The 18,076-nt window shown below is 31.5% G+C and overlaps 1 protein-coding gene and 2 non-coding genes across 3 annotated transcripts in view; all 3 read right to left on the bottom strand.

The window, feature by feature from the left end:
- Positions 1 to 8,629, bottom strand: part of LOC123663850 (protein trachealess) — a 217,843-nt gene extending 209,214 nt beyond the window's left edge. Inside the window, exon 1 of the mRNA XM_045598487.1 lies at positions 8,478 to 8,629. Coding sequence (XP_045454443.1) covers positions 8,478 to 8,629 — 152 coding nt within the window. The remainder of the gene's footprint in view (positions 1 to 8,477) is intronic.
- A 7,049-nt stretch (positions 8,630 to 15,678) lies between these two features.
- Positions 15,679 to 15,750, bottom strand: Trnaa-ugc. Its single transcript has one exon. It is a non-coding gene; the product is annotated as a tRNA-Ala (tRNA).
- A 1,285-nt stretch (positions 15,751 to 17,035) lies between these two features.
- Positions 17,036 to 17,107, bottom strand: Trnaa-ugc. Its single transcript has one exon. It is a non-coding gene; the product is annotated as a tRNA-Ala (tRNA).
- Positions 17,108 to 18,076: the final 969 nt, after the last annotated feature.

The raw sequence follows: 18,076 nt of genomic DNA, 5'->3' as shown, positions 1-18,076 counted from the left end.
TAGTTACCTAAAACATCGATGGTATGCGAATTCGATTCCCGCTCCGAATGGATATTTGTATGTGTACAAATATTTCTTTCCGCTTTGAATGTCTGTGTCTCCCCACCGTGCCTCGGAGAGCACGTTAAGCTGTTGATCCCAGTTGTTATCATATATAGCAATCGTTACTTATTGTAGGATAATATCCGCTAGCCCGCAGTGACACAGTGGGGTGGATAAGGCTCTAATCCTTCTCCTACATGAAACCCAATGCCCAGCAGTGCATAAAAACTTTTGCATTCAGCCTGTATTATCTCACAAACAAAACTTTAATACTGATACTGATAGATGTTAATTTATACCATTTAAAACACACTCTTTATATGTCCAAATACATTTCCCACATACAGTCTTAAACAATATGCATAAGCATCAGACTTACAATCGAAAACGAAAAACGAAAATTATACCGAAAGGTATCGTAAAAAACTAACACGAATGATCGATTTCGAGTTAAATTTGAAACGTAAAAAATCTCGAAAATTCCGTTCACAATACGAGGTATTTGTTTTAATTATGCTGACGAGCGCTGATCATTAATTATTGATGATAAAGAAGAATCGGTCAAACGACCAATCGACACCAGCCCTAATAAAGCGGTCTCAATAGCAACAGGCCAAACATTGACGCAATAAGAAAGAACCTAAATTAAAATCATGTATTTCGATCACAATTAATTCGTACGAATAAAATTTTTAGGGAATGTCACTTTTTTATTAAATTTCTGCGTCCATTGCAGGTGGTCTTGACGTATTCCACAAAAAGTGGTGTACTTACGAAAAGACGTAAGTGGGGATCTCGTCACTCATTAATTATAAATAGAGCTACATTTATTGCGACCTTTTAATACAATTAAGAATATCGTGTCATGGTGCCATTTTTAAACGGTTTTATTTAGCTCACCCCGTTTGTTTTATTTTTTTTAATAGAAAATTTTTGACTGAGAAGTTTCTAACCAACTTCTATACTTTTTAATATGTATATATATATTGATGTAATGTTTATGATTATTAATTTTATTCCAAAGCTGATACTTGTCGTGTAAATGGAACCATTTACATTTGAGGGAGATCTGATGAGTAGATTATGAGTTATCTTTAATAAAGCCATCTGCTTTAATATTTTACTATCTACGACAACTCACAACACTATACACATCTAATAGTCTAAGATTATTTTAGCATGTATCGATTCGATATTATTACAAGTAGAATAGAGTGCGTGAAAAAGAATAAAAAAGCGAGCAAAACAACTTTTTATAGGCAGGTAGGCTATCGATGTCGTACAAACCGTAACCGGAATATATAAGAAACTGTAATTAGGATCAGATCGGATGACCACATCGACCCGCGAAATGACACGGTTGCCGCCATTTTGATTGTAATTTCGGGCTGCGTATGAGCAGATTATAGTGCGGTAGGATAACACAAGATGGCTATTCGGTTCGGATAAGTGCGTAAGGTTAGTGAAATATTCGCACTGATAATGTTAATCATTTAATGAAACAACACTTTCGGTGAGAATGAGTGTATGAACCACAGACTCACAAACAGGTAACAATAGTTGCAATCTGCGACTCTAGCTTACGATTAAAAAATAAATGTAACCCAAAAAATATATCAACTATATTTATATATATATTTTTTTATCTCATACATACTCTTGAAAATCATGATTAGTTATCTTGGTATGTATTTGTATGTGCGTGTTTAAGGAAAAATATTTATCTCAAAATACGAAAATTTAAATTTCGAAACAAAAAGGTACATTCAATAAACGTTTATTTACATTATGGCTGTATTCATTTGCATGAATACGTTTCCATTGTTACGTTTTTTCGATACTAATGAGCATTTTCATTGAATAATGTGCAGTGAGCAGGAAATGTCTTAAGAATTGAAACGATCTCTTGTAAAGCATATTGCTTGCGTTTTAGTTTTTAGTGGTGAAGTAAACGCAGATGTAAGCGACTCATTCTTTCTGAATGTCGTAACTTACAACTAATTTTACAATAGTAAAAGTATCCAGTCGTAATTTGATCAAAAATCGACAATTATCTAGAATGATCAAATGTACTAAATGTATTCAAGCATTTAAAACAGGTAAAAAATCAAATTCAAAGGTCGGCTTAACATAAGAAGACAAAATATATTACAACTAAGCTATCTCTCGAAATATATTTTCAATTCTGAAGCATATCATGATCTTAGTTGACATACGTTTTTGTTTTTATTTATTGACCAAAACATAAAAAATATATACTATGATATTATAAACAGGAAAGATTTGATTGTTTGTCTGCACTAAATAGGCTCTGAAACTACTGAACCGATTTAAAAAATTCTTTCACTTTTAGCGGTCACAGCACTAACTAATGCGCTGTCGATCGCGGGTTCGATCCCCGCTCATGATAGACATTTGTATTGGCCATATAGATGTTTATCGGGATCTGGGTGTTTGTTTATATAAGTATTGTGTGTTTCCGGACCCCCAACACAAAAGAAAATCCTAGATTAGATATATGGGTTTTGTTTAGTTAATTTATTTTACTAGTTTCGTTCAAACTACTAGTGTTACAAGTCATTAATAACATTTATTTTATTCTACAAATTATTGTAAAAAAGGCTTTCAGAATCTCACTTAAGTAAAATAATCATTGATTGGTTACTCATAGCAGCGTGTACCATATTCAAAGAAAAATGGTCTTAATTCAACAGAATTTTTTCGTGTGTACTCAACGCGATTGTAAACGATATTTTAATGAAAAACTTGAAATGAATGAGGTTCAGGAGGGTGGTCTTGCTTAATCAAATAAATCTGTTGTACAATAATTGTATAAAAAACTGTATTATATTTGAAAATGTTTTTTTAATATAATTTAGTTATAATTCATAATATTTTATTATTAACCTAGGTAATTTAAAATAAAAAAATATGATGTCAATATATTAGTATATTTTTAACAACCAGACGACCTGCGCCCAAAATCATTTTTCTCGAATTAAATCAATGCACTTTATGTATCAATTTATACGTTTAATCCCCATGTCTTTCTTTTTCTTAAATTAACAGGTTTTCAAAAACAAAAAGAATTTCAAACAAACACACACCTTAGTGAAAAAAAAACATAATATAACTTTTTTCTTATAACGAAGTCTTCCAGACATAAAACCATTTCCCTACGGATTACTAGAGACCGCTACAACAAAATCATTTAATCTCACTACATTACTTTATAAAGTAAGCTTGTGTTTGTAATTCATTGTAGCTTTTTCCTCCCTATGCTTAGGGTAAAAAGTGATCGCGTCAGTGTTACTAATTCCTTATTCATCCCTTTAGTGCCTTTAAACATTTTTTATGTCTTCGATGCCAATAGTTAGATGCCGATGTTATATTTTAACACTGTAAATCGCGTGATCAGCAAGACGTATTTCTTCTATAATTAAAGTGCTTGGAAGTTATTCAAATTGCAAGCTATCCAAAAATTTGTGTAAGTTTTATCATTTACCAAAAACTTCACTATTCAATATATATATATGTATATATATATACTTCATTTTATAACCAAAAATATTACATATGCAAGAAAAACGATCTTATTGCTAAAAGAGCGATCGCTTTAACGTTTAGTACAATACGCGATATAATGGTTCAACACTTTTAAGCCACAAATTTACATATCTAAATATACGATACAACACTGTGATATTATCTTTGTTTTCACTCAAAATACCTTTATACCGTTTCAAAAACACACACAAACACTTACACAACATACTCAGAAACAACAATACCCAAAAGTGAAATCATCAAGTATTTCCCTCAATCGCTAAAAAACGAACAGAGTAGGTAGTAATGTCGTAACTCTGCGCCTCTCATGCCGTGCTTTATGCGACGTGTCATACAAAAACCTGCGCCGTGCGGCATCCAGCCTTAATAGGTAACCTTATCCGAAGAAGCTGCTTTTTACTTCGGGATTTTGTCTCGAGATGGATAACGTACGCTTAATAGACAATTATAACATCTTACGATCGAATGAGATACGCTTATCTCATTTGATTGTGTGCTAAACGTGGATCACTCTGACAGTGTTTCTTATTTGTTCTTTTATGTAGTTCATTTAAATAAAGGTGTTACAAATGTATTCTACTTAGCTTTTTTATTATTCTTATTATATAATATTATTTAATTATTTTGAGTTTAAATGTGTAATTTATTTATTGGCAGAGTAACAAAACACAAATTAATACAGTTAGTACTGTATATCTTAATTTTTATTTCAATAACAACTAAGAATAATATCTAAATTAAGTATACCAATTAATTCTAATCCTGAACGTCAGACATTTTTGTATAAGATAGAAAAATATTATTTTTCTGTTCGTGAAAATGAATGAATCTAACGCAGATATTTGATACACTCTGAAGTTTAATTGCCATAAAGGGGGAAATGTGACTCAAATCGTTAATTTTTGTCGACTTTTGTGGACCTAATGAAGCATCAGTAAGAATAGCATAAAGTTGGTTCAAGTGTTTCCAATCTGGGCAATTCTGATGTCACAGATACAACGCCCTCTGGTTGTACTCACACGAAGTTACCATTTGTGAAAAGTAGAGTAAGATGGGCACATTAGTTGACGACCGCTCTTGTATAGTGGTACGTATGCCGTTTAGACGCATAAACACCGGTGATTGCGGGTTTGAATCCCACTAGGACTTATTGTATTTTTGCAATTATTCGTTTCCGGTCTGGGTGTCTGTCCCACTGAGTCTCCCCACCGTGCCTCGGCGAGCACGTTAAACTATCGGTCCCGGTGTTATCTTAGAAACCTGATAGCAAATCGTTACTCAACGTAGGAAATATATCCAGCACACCACAGTGGAGCAGCGTGGTGGATTAAGCTCTGAACCTTCTTCAACATGGAGAAAGCCCAGCAGTTTGATGTTAAAGGCTGAATCATTTTAGTTGTTACGTAGTTGTTAGTATTTTTGATCCAATCGAAGAAGTCTAGATACCTATACAAAAAAAGCTAGATATTGATTATACAATAACGTACGAGAAAGAGGATGGTCAAATGGTAGTCAAATTCTACGAACTGTAACAAAACCCATATTAACACACAATAAGGTATATGTGGAAGTTGGCGAGTTAGTAAAAGCATCGTTCAATGTGAGCTTCTCCCGCCGGTGAAAGTCATCGAATCGATCTCAACTACCAACATTTAAAAAAACTAACAAAAATTCAAAAAAAAATGGCTGAAATTGATCAAACGAAAAGAAATCCATCATCATGATAAGGCCAGGCTTCACACATCTTTGGTCACAAATCAAAAATTACGAGAACTTAGTTGAAATATAAGAAAATATAGTTCTGATCTTCCTTCCTTCAGATTTTAACCGGTATTGGTCTTTTCAGAATTATTTGAGTAATGTGTGTTTCCCAATAAAGTAAAATAAAATAAATAAATAAAATGTGGGGTTAACATCAAGAGAGGGCTGTCGAAACTTCTTGAATCATTATTATTTAAAAAAATCCCATGATTTCTAAAGGAACAGGATTAATGACTACCTGTAAAATGGGAACAAGCTATTAAGGAAATTGGCACATACTATATGTATATTATAATTAAAATTAATTAAACTTTGAAAGAAGGCTTGAATTTGTTTTTAAAATTAAAAAACTTTATCCCGACAATTTCTAAAAAGAATTAGGTAGAAATTAGTTATATTAATAAGTCCATTGTTGAAATTAAAGAAAACTACTTATGTACGTGTTATGTATAGACATTAAAGAGAAAGAAATCATCAATAGGTAAGTATATCGCTTGTCTTTTATCAATTAAAAGTCCTAAACTACTTTAACAATATAATAAATAAATAAATATCTATAACTGTATACGTTACGGTCGTCTGTTCTTAAAGTAAGCAACTAAATGGTTGTGTTATATGTAAGAGTCAGCTTATATAGAAACATTTTTTTCGACAAATACATATAAACTATACTTACTTAAATAAATACATCTATCACACCTAAGCTAGAGGTGGGAATCGAACCCACAACCCCTGGAAACAGAAATCACAGTCTGCAAACTCCGCCAACGGGCTAGTGAAAACTATACTATTTTTTTAATTCATTAATAATTCAATTAATAGACTTTTGTATACAAATATCGAAACTAGGGTGGCAAACAAGCGTAAGATCTCATCTGATGATAAGCAGTCCATGGATGGGTGGAACACAATATGTATTATATCGCTTTGATGTTACTTACTGGTGATGAAATATCAACATAAATTTCATATAAATACACATGTATATATTTTAAAATTTTAGACAATATTAGACATATTTAATATTCACAACTTAAGAATTAAATATTTACAGATATCATATAAATTGACAGTGTTGTCTAGAAGAAATGACTAATTATCCATAAGTCTGCCCATTGTACTTCACTATCTGCAACTATCTTTATGCTTTGTTTGTAACGTATTTGTGATGTTCTTTAAAGTATAAAATAAATAAAAAAATTTTTTTTTTCAATATCATATCAAAAATCGACCGTTCCTGCGGGATCGAACCTGCATCTCCGACTGACCGTGTCGGTACTCTGGTCTGATATTTAAAAAAATTGATATTAAAAAAAAACGCTTAGAATTCCTAATGTTTTGGTAACACAAAAATAAAATCGTACAAAAATAAATAAAATAAATAAATAAATTGAGTTGGAATCATATAACTACTAAGTAAAATCAACGAGAAATTACATTAATGATAAAAACCGTGAATTAATTATATTCATTATAATTCTGTCTACGTATATGTATATTTATATATTCTGCAAAACAAACGCTTTTTATACGAGAATAGGAGAGTAATTTTCACTAAATAAGAGGAATTTCATTAGACAACTGTTACCCAAAACACATACACTAAGTTACCTTCGAGTACTAACAGACTAACTAACTGAGGACCATACATGTGAGAAAAGTCATAAAACGTTGACATAAAATATATCAATTAACGCCTAATATACTAAATTATATAATATACTATATTGCTGTGTTGTTATGGCAAGGAAGAATATAACCACCCCCTCTCTTAGCGTGGGTGTCGAAAGATGCGAACAGTTTAACTACCACCTTGGAACTCAAAAAACCGACCGATGGCGGGATAATCATCCAACTGCTGGCTTTGAAATACACAGACTGAATACGGGCAGCAGCATCTTCGGCCTGTGTATAAAATTGGAGTGTCTGTTTGTGATATTAAAATAACCGCTTTTTACTAAATTCATATGAATGTATATACACGGGTACATATACCAAAATAACATTTTTTACAATTTTTGTCTGTCTGTCTGTTTGTTCCGGCTAATCTCTGAAACGGCTTGACTGATTTTGATGGGACTTTCACTGGCAGATAGCTGATGTAATAAGAAGTAACTTATGCTACTTTTATTTTAGAAATTTATTGATTTTATAACTCTATAACTGAACAACAGCTTTTTGTTAAATTCCATGTGGACGAAGTCGCGGGCACATCGAGTTTTTCGTTAAGTATCGCGTCAATTTCATTTCGAATAAGTATTACAGCACTAAAAAATCACGGACTAAAAAAAACATATTTTACTCATAACCAGTTTTATAATTGGGCTTAATCATAGTATTTGAACGTTGTGCTAATACTTTATACTATAAAAAATTAAAAAAAAAATCAGTTCTTTTAGATATTGAATCCAGATATTGAAAATCAATAAATATTAGTATCGAATTGTGCCAACGCTGCAAATTTTCGCTTAATTCGTTTATAATAGTTTTATTTGTGATACGCAGTGAAAATGAAGTGTGGTCTTGGTAACGATGGATTTAATGCAAGTTATTGAAGAGAGAAACTACGTTCAGCATCGGTAGCAGGTTCATATTAGCTTTTTTTTATTTATTAACATACATACATATTTTTTATATTCCTTCATTGTTTCAAATTTCACATTATTCCAAACGCTCTATCCATTTGCACTACGCATGTATTTACGGCCACGGCATTAAAGAATATAGCCACCCTCTCTCTTCCCGTGGCTGTCGTAAGAGGCGACTAAGGGATAATACAGTTCCACTACCACCTTGGAACTTATAAATCCGACCGATAGCGGGATAAACATCCAACTGCTGGCTTTGAAATACTAAGGCCGAAGACGGGCAGCAGCGTCTTCGGTGCGACAAAGCCAGCCCTGCGGTCTACAATCCGCCTGCCCAGCGTGGTTACTATGTGCAATACACATGAGTTCGCGCCATTTTCGGCACGAACTTGTGGAGGCCTATGTCCAACAGTGGACTGCAATAGGCTAAAATGATGATGATGATATATTTTATTACATTCTTATGCTTGTTTTAAACTTATTCATCAATAGGTATATTTTAATTTAGGTTACACTTACCGATAGTAGGGAAAAGTTTGCGGGACATGCAAATCCATGGGCATGGACGCATGTGCATGCGGGTGCGTGTATTCGTGCTGCATCATGCCATGCATGCCGTGCCCCAGCATGGCCGCCCAGGGGGAGGACGCGAACCCGCCTGGATGCTCCATTGTCACTCTGTCACTTGTCCATTATTGTTTAATCTTATTTATCACTGTTATGTTTGTATAAGCACTCGGTTTTGGTGAATTATTGTCATTTTGATTTTAGTGTGTTATTTTATTATGCTTCTACTTTCTGTAAATTTAAGTAAATTTGTAAACATTGCAATTCGAACTTCTAGTTAGAAGTAAGCTTGAAATAAATACAAGTATATTTCAAATATATACCTACCTACTTATAAACTTAGACTAACCCCTACTAAAAGTTCCAAATTAAAAACGATGATTGTATGGGTAGTTATTGTAAACTATTGTGTTTGAAACAGGGTTTCTAAAATTTTCATACAATTTCCATACAATTTTTATCTGTTTTTAGCTGGATTATATAATATAGCCTTTTCTCATAAGCTACCTACAATTTACATTCCAAGCCATTAGCATCGTCACATAATACCGATGGGTTTGTAAAGTGACCAATTAAAAGTACTCCCAATAGTTTAAAAAATAAATTATAATATGGATTTAAATTACAAAACATGAAGAATCACTTAAGAGAATCAACTAATTTGTAAAATAAAAAGACATTATTTATGTTAAGCAAAATTAGTATAAACATTAGTAAAATGTTTATGTTAAATATTTTAATGATTTTGTTCGAATCTCAACCAGTATAGATAGGTATATATGTTTAATTAAGTGAAGGAGTAAAGCTTAAAAGTTCTCCTGTAATAATTATTAACTATTATTTTGTTTACTATTTATTTTACATCAACAAAATGATACAATAAAAGTACTACATTCAACAAGTGATCTAATCCCATACGATCACTTCCGGATAATGCTCCTTGCGTGTAATACTAATCTCTCTGTTAAAATATAAAAAATATAGGTTCCCAACCGTCTTTGATTAAATCGTTAATTTTTCTACCATATCAAATAACTTCAAAACAATTCAAAAATAATGTATCTATTAATATTACAAAAATACGTTTTTGTAATAAAAAGAAAAAAATTGAAAAATATAAAGCCTATCTCAATAGAACTAAAATACTTCGAATAATTACCTCTCAAATATGTTAAAATATAGGTATAATTAAAATTGAAAGTAAGAAAACGCTAACCAAATCGAAAACGTACAATTGCAAATTAATCTTCAAATTCGCTTATCAATTAAAAACCTTGTTTAATTTAGATTTTTTTTTAATTCGAAATAAAACAATTTTGCGATAGCTTTTTGTCAAACTAGAAACATCGATGTTAAAGGAAAAACTCCATTTTGTTGGTCAATTGTCGTGACCCGATTCGATCATACGATATATTTACTAATTGCGTATACGCATTAAAAAAATTTTACGAATGTTGCCGGCACCTATTATATCGGAGTCTGTACAATATTTATTCTTCAGTAAAGTATTTATTGCGTAGTGTTTTGTTAACCTCAGCGATTACGGGTTTGGGTACTCCGGTGTTTGTGAAGCAATAACAGCTGTTTGAGTTGGCTCGGGTGCGCGGGAGTGAAATGTTAGACTCGCTAAATTATGTTTGTTTTACTAATTCTTATCCACTAATACAAACCAAGAGAATAGGCGTCAGAAGTTTAAGTTTTAAGTTATTAATTTAGTAACTTGCTTAATACCTTTATGTTAAATCGGATTAATAAGATTGTAATGTTTGGTAAAAATGTGTTTTTAAATAACAATTGTACCAGCAAAAAAATCGGTTAACGACATCACTATTACACAGAAAAAAAACTCTAGCACAGACACAGATAATATATATATACTCGTATCACATAAAAATCCACAGTCACGATAAAGTATCCGAAAAAAAAATTCAAAAAAACAAAAACGTAAACACGAAAACGTCAACCGCCAAACTTTTCCCGCGCGTCGAACTATACGTTCTGAAACGCGCGAACGTGCATGCCTTAACATGCATTTTGGTCGAGACGGCCGCGAACACGTGTGCCGAGTCTGTCGGTCCAGCGGTCATTGAGGATGCTATCAAAACTATACCCGTGGATGTGTGCGCCGAACCGGCCCAGCGGCATACGAAACAAGCCTTGAGCTCCGAGCGAGGCTCGACGCTGTCGAATGTCTGAACGTCACGTCTATGTAATTGGGTTACCTTTACGTGACACTCGTGCGCGTCACGTAGCACGCCACGTTATTGGGGTGTGCCCTAATTATTGTTTTGGCTAATCTTTTGTGTACGTTGTTGCACGTCGATAGATATGCTTGTGATACCGTTAAAATATCCTTTTGCATTTTTAAATATTAATTTATGCAATTTTTATTTAAGGATATTTAAACTAATCACTTTAAATTTGTTCTAAACTATATTAATTTATTATCTTATTAAGTATATTTAACCTTTATCAAACTTTTATTCTTAAAAGTAATTTATTATAAATGCAAATAAAGTTTAATTTTCATAACAAGTAGTTTAATATCACGAGATCTTGCCGTTTCGTTTATTTTAAGTGCCAATTTAAGTCTCAACATGAAAAACCTAAAATTCCATTCGAAATATACAATTATTGTCAAAATGCTTTGACAATAAAGAAGATAATCTCTTTTCTCACGACATTACACCTATGACCTAACCCCGAATACATTTCGTATGTAACTGTCAGGCAATTCTCAAGTGAACGAACTACCATTTTAAGTTGGTCTACCCCTCTCTTCTTTATTCACATAGGCTTAGAATATAGAGGGGATAAATGATCTAAGATAGAGCTCAAATTATCTCAGCCGGGTGTAGTAATTGCTTAGTGAAATGATATTGTATGACTAATGCGTAACGGTGACTTTGAGGTATGTGAGATTGTACGAGAATTTTGTACATTATTAATGATAATACTTCATTTTTCTCAAATAAAAAGATTTAATTGGGAAAATATATTATTAAAATTTATTTTCCTCGTCATTTAATCTAAATGTTGGTTAAAAAAATAAATACAATTACAATCACAACGTATTATTATTTTACAATAAGACTAACTTTAACTATTTCATTTATTTTTATAAAATTACGAAGTACTAAATGATATATAACTATTTTTTATATATTTTTTTTAATCTTTTCTAATATCATTATCTATTTATTTGCTTATTTTATACAATGGTTTAAAAGAGACATTGCTATAAAATTGTTAAAACACTTAACAAAGAAATACCTACACTTTCAACGATATATATTCTTTTCACTGCTCTGTATGTTTGACAATAAATCACGTTGCCTTTTCCCTGTAATTACCGTTTCACTCGTACCCATTTCACTTGACTAATTAAGCGTATTTTATTTAATTTTAATTTGTTTAGATATAAATGAAGAAGATTTAATTCATATTTATGTGATTAATCAACAACCAAACGTTCGAAGTAAATTTAATATTTTACGAAAAAACTGTATTTATTTTTTTCATTAAAAAAATATTATTTATATTAAGTTCACTTAGTAAAGAATTTTTTTTTTTTTTAAACAGTCGTTCAACTTGAATCTGCGTAATTTAAGGAGGTCATCACTTCAGAAAATTACAATCACAAAAAATAAATTAATTGAAACAAACTATTTTTTATAACATAATAATATTTCATTAATATAATTTATTACAGTATTTGTATCATAGTAGTTTTTCCTTTATAACACACAAAATAAATAACAAACTCAGAAATTACTTTTCAAATATATTAAAAAATAACAAAGCACAAAATAATAACTAATATTTAATATAATTCCAAAAAATATCAATCAAAAAAAGGAACAATATCATAATTTTAAAAGCGCGCAAGTGTCACACATCGTAGAACGAAACAGCTATATATCGCGAGTGTCGATTTAAAATTCAAATGTCGCGAGCCCATTGGTTGTAGCACGTAGCGTGGGGGGGAGGCCGGTGGTGGGCGTAGCCGGCTGATTACGTGTGAATTCTGACGGATAATAAATTAGTTTTGTTACAGCATAAGCACCCTTTACGTGCTACGGTGCTACGGCGTAGACTTTTAAGCTGATGAAAATGGTTGGATTTAAATAGATTTACGATTGTTTCTAGGCGATTGTAGAGTTGCTTGGAATACGCGTTGCGTTCACAAATCTGAAGCGTACGAGTATGAATGGGTCAACATTAGATTTTTTTTAATTTTCATTTAGAAAACGTTAAAATAGTTATAAAAAGTACTCATACATTTTTAACATTAAATGATTTAATTATACTTAACACGTTATTCAATACAACATGTCTAGCACCTATGTATTTTGTTTAAAATAAATGTTTTTCTTAGTGTCAGCAAAAAATTGTCAATAAGAGATTCGCTATTTTTTAAGCAATGAGTACGACTGTTCCAGCGGGGATTGAACCCGCACCTCCGACTCATCGTGTCGGCACTCTTAGCCGATTAAGCTATGGAACGATTTACTCATCTGATCGAAACCTTGGATATGATGAATTTTTATTCGTTCTTAAGTTTTGATATGATATTAAAAAATGTTCATAATTTCCTCATGAGTGTGTATTACACAACAAATAATACAAACAAACAATAAGTACATGTAAAATGTAAGCGTTAAATTTCGAAGTTGTTAGTCTAACCAAACCCGACAATTTTACGTTTTTTTACGTTTCAAAAAAAGCGAACAAAGTAGCTTTGCAGTTTTAATTATAAATAAGTTTCCTAGCTTTATGTGTAATGAATCAAGTTATTGTACATTTTAACAGCGAGTTACATATGTAAAACAGACGAACTCTACGTTGATTTAAATCTCACAGTACTATTTTTACACAGTCAAGAATTTTCATACTGACCTGCAATTTCACCGCCGATTTCCTCATTCACGAGTTATTCTAAATTAGCACTTATCTTGTTATCCATAAGGTGCATATAAAACGCACATATAAACGTGGAAATCTTTACATTATGTATTCTTAAGGCGTAGACAGCAATCGATAACGCTATAAACCAACCGAAACGTTTATTGTAAAATTTCAAAATTACATTTAAAATCTAGTTTCGATTATATTATATTATGAATTGGAAAATTCTCGTGTGTATGCATATTTAGTCATTAGGAAGATAATTTTGTTTGCAGGCAAACGAAGAAAAACCGACTTCAATTATATCGACATGTAATACAACGTAGGTAGACGAAAAAATAGTCAAGTAAATACGCATTATCAAAGATTACTCCAAAAGTTGTAATCAGATCTCGATAAAATTTAAATGTGACCACATGATAAACGTCGGCTTTCGGTTAAATTAAAAATCATTAAAATTGGTACACCCAGTAAAAAGCTAGGTGGATTTTTGAGAGTTTCCCTCGATTTCTCTGGGATCCCATCATCAGATCCTGATTTCCTTATCACGGTACCAAACTAGGGATATCTCCTTTCGAACAAAAAAAGAATTATCAAAATCGGTTCATAAACGACGGAGTTATCCCCGAATATATATATATATATATATATATATATATATATATATATATATATATATATACGTATATATATATATATATATATATACGGTCGAATTGAGTAACCTCCTCCTTTTTTTGAAGTCGGTAAAAAAATGAGTCGATCCTGAAGGTGATCGGTTAATACAAAACCATACCCAAATCTTTGTTTCTGGAGAATTTCTGAGATGTGGTAGGTATTTTACTCACAGCCAATAAATCCAGTATGAAGTTAGATAGATGAGGATTTTGTTTACAATAAAAAATATTTACAAAAAGATTACAGTTTTTATCCAGATCTTTATTAAATTGTAAAACTTTTTTGAGACGAATCTAGTTCTTAACTCTTATGTATATACAGATCTAAATCCAGGCTCAAAATCTAAGACATTAAAATTTTCTTTCACAGGAGTCGTTAAAAGGAGAGTAGTTTAGCGCTAACGTGGGGATAACAGTTTTTATAAAATTTCTTCAGCGAACACCCAACCATATGAAATTACTTTCACAGGATTTCAACCCTTGTGTTAAATGAAATATGAGCTAAATTCTAATAAAAGTATAAATGTGATGAATAAGATCTCCCGTCGTACAGTCCAAACAGTTGGCTGTCAGGTCACGTGCTTTCATCGATCCGCAGCCAGACGCCTTCGGAAGGCTGTTTCGGATATTACAGAGAAAAACAGGAAAAAAATTTAAATGAAAAATATATCCGGTAGTGAAATTTGTATTTAATTAAATTAAAATTGTGACTTTAGAAGTTTCGTTGATCTTTTATCTTATCTTATACTATTAAACGAGCAATTCTTGTATATATATATATATAGAATCTGAATCTCGGAAACGGCTCCAACGATTTTCATAAAATTTAGTATTTAGGGGGTTTTGGGGGAGATAAATCTATCTAGCTAGGATTCATTTTCAGGAAATGTCGTTTTATCCCTGTTTTTAGGAATTGAAAAAAATATCGTTAGAATACGAAGGTAAATTTCGCATAAGCCAATGTAGTTGAAATAGCTCGGTGGGAAATCAGCCGCTCGGGTCTAACCGAGAAGATCATGGTTCAAATCCCCATGTTCCTGATCAATTATTTTTTCTTTCTCTTTTTCTAATTGCACTCGTTATTTTTTATTTAAATAGACTGTTCTTATTTTTTATTATTATGTCGGTAAAATCGAAAAATATTATTCATATTTTATCAATATGTAATTCGTATTTATACTTTACGATTTCCAAAAAACACGATTTACTAAAAATACCGAGCTTAGCTCGGTCACCCGGGTACTAAGTATTATAAACCCAAAAATTTGAGGGTAGTTAAATATTTTCTACTCAATTACAAGCTTAGCGATAAAATGGTATGTAAGTAAAAATACCATTCAGACGGACACAGTATACTTACTTTAAATATACATATATTTTCTTTACTGCTTCTAAGAGCTTCTTTGGGGAGGGCTGTTTTATACTTACGGGTTGATGAAGGATGGTTAAAATTCCGTTTTTTTTTCGATTAATGTGAAGACAAACGACTACTCCTACTTTAAAAGTTCTAACTTCAAGTAAACTTCAAATAAACTTTTAATAAACTTCGATTTGGCTCAAAAAAAAATTGGAGATGCCGGGGATCGAACCCGGGGCCTTTCACATGCAAAGCGAACGCTCTACCACTGAGCTACATCCCCAATGAAAAATCTTTCGAACGAGAAGCGTATATTGTACTCTATGTATTCACTTATATAAACAAATACACATAAATTCATTCTACAGTTGAACAAACATTCAAGAAAGAAAAACTATAGAAGTAATTTATTGACGTGCCTCATATGTAAAGCTATTTTTTACCTATTTATTTTACGTTTATTTGCAAGATCATGGTATTGTAGTTGTACAAGACTAACATTAATATAATCCAAACATATTCTACCTTACGATGTGCAAATATTAAATAATAATGAGGTTCGATACATTTTTTATTAATATTATTAACAACAAGCTGCCTGGGCAGACTTCGGTCTGTCAAAATTTAATAGATTTTTAATTATAAATTTTTTTCTTAGTATTTAAACCTTTCGTGGGCCACAAAAAATAAATTAGCCGAATTGGTCGAGCCACTCTCGAGTTATGCGCTTAGCAACATTGTTGTTCTGTTAGAGAAAATGTATTACGATGTTAATGATGACCTTAAATGTACTCGTAGTTAATAAAACGTGACATATAATAAACATTTCAATTATTATAATATTAATTAGATAACAGCTCTAGTAAGAAATGATATTATATATTAATAATGTAAAACTAATTCAATTGTTGTAAAAAAGTGGTAGTTATTCTGTTAGAGAAAATGTATTACGATGTTAATGATGACCTTAAATGTACTCGTAGTTAATAAAACGTGACATATAATAAACATTTTTTATTATTATAATATTAATTAGATAATAGCTCTAGTAAAAAATGATATCATATATTAATAATGTAAAACTAATTCAGTTGTTGTAAAAAAGTTGTAGTTGTTCTGTTAGAGAAAATGTATTACGATGTTAATGATGACCTTAAATGTACTCGTAGTTAATAAAACGTGAAATATAATAAACATTTTAATTATTATAATATTAATTAGATAATAGCTCTAGTAAGAAATGATATCATATATTAATAATGTAAAACTAATTCAATGATAAATAATCTATCTATATAAATAAAAATGAATGTTGTTAAGCGCATAACTCGAGAATGGCTCGACCAATTCGACTAATTTATTTTTTGTATGTTCCTTAAGGCCCACGGAATGTTTTAATACAAAAAAAAAAATAAAAAAAAAATACTATTAACTTTTGACAGAACGAAGTCTGTCCGGGCAGCTAGTTCAAAACACTTTTTATGTATATATGTATAATTGTGATAGTATTAGAATTAAATCTATAAGATGTAATTTACAGTTTTTATAGCTCAACTTAAGTAAAAATTTGGAGATGCCGGGGATCGAACCCGGGGCCTTTCACATGCAAAGCGAACGCTCTACCACTGAGCTACATCCCCCGCTACTATGCAGTTGGAAAATAATCATACAATACATACTTATCTGTAATGTATACCTAATGTATAATAATTAAATTCAATTATTATGACAAGTGTGCTGACATAGCCGTGCGTTTTGTCGTGGGCTCGAATCTCACTCAATTTTTTTTGTATTTTTATTTGTATCGGTACAGATATTTATATCTGGTCTGGTTCATATTCTTTTTGGGTCTCTCAATCGTGTCTAGGAGTGCACTTATAGTAGTCAGTCAAGGTTGTTTGCATAAACACCTAATAGTGACCGTTACTTACGATAAAAAAAAACTGTCCACCAACCTGCAGAGAAGTAGCCTGGTGGATAAAACTTTAACTCTTCTCCTACATAGGGTGGGGAAGACCTTTGTCCAGCAGAGACCTTTGTTCAGTCTGTAACATTTGTAAAATGTCACAGACTGAATCAAGCAACAAAATAATAATAATAACAATAGTTAATATTTAAAAATAGATCATTTACTAACGCAGCAGAATGTGCTATTTTAATAGTTGTTTTCTCATAGTTATCCACTAAATATCAAAAATTACGTATCAAGCGAGTCATTAACGGTTTACAAAAAAAGTTTCTTTATAAAAACACAAAAAACCGACCAAGTGCAAATCCGACTCGCGCACGAAGAGTTCCGTACCATTGACTAGGTAAAATATTTAGACAAATCTTTTTGTCTAAATTTTTTTTAATTGTTTATTATTAAATTAAATATACGACTTAGTATTTTGTGAATATTTCAAGTGTCTACCTATTACCATATTTATTGATATCGAGCAAAAATAGACAAAAATGGTGTTTTTTGTATGGAAACCCCCCTTAAATTTTTTTTTTAGTATTTGTCGTTATAGCAGCAACAGAAATTGTGATTTGTGAAAATTGCAACTGTCTAGCTATCGTGGTTCTTGAGGTACAGCCTAGTGACAGACAGACGGACGGAAGGACGG

This window comes from Melitaea cinxia, chromosome 21 (genome assembly GCF_905220565.1).
Source record: "Melitaea cinxia chromosome 21, ilMelCinx1.1, whole genome shotgun sequence".
Lineage (NCBI taxonomy): Eukaryota > Metazoa > Arthropoda > Insecta > Lepidoptera > Nymphalidae > Melitaea > Melitaea cinxia.
Note: the sequence above shows the minus strand (reverse complement) of the source record. Positions and strands in the feature narration are given on the sequence as shown.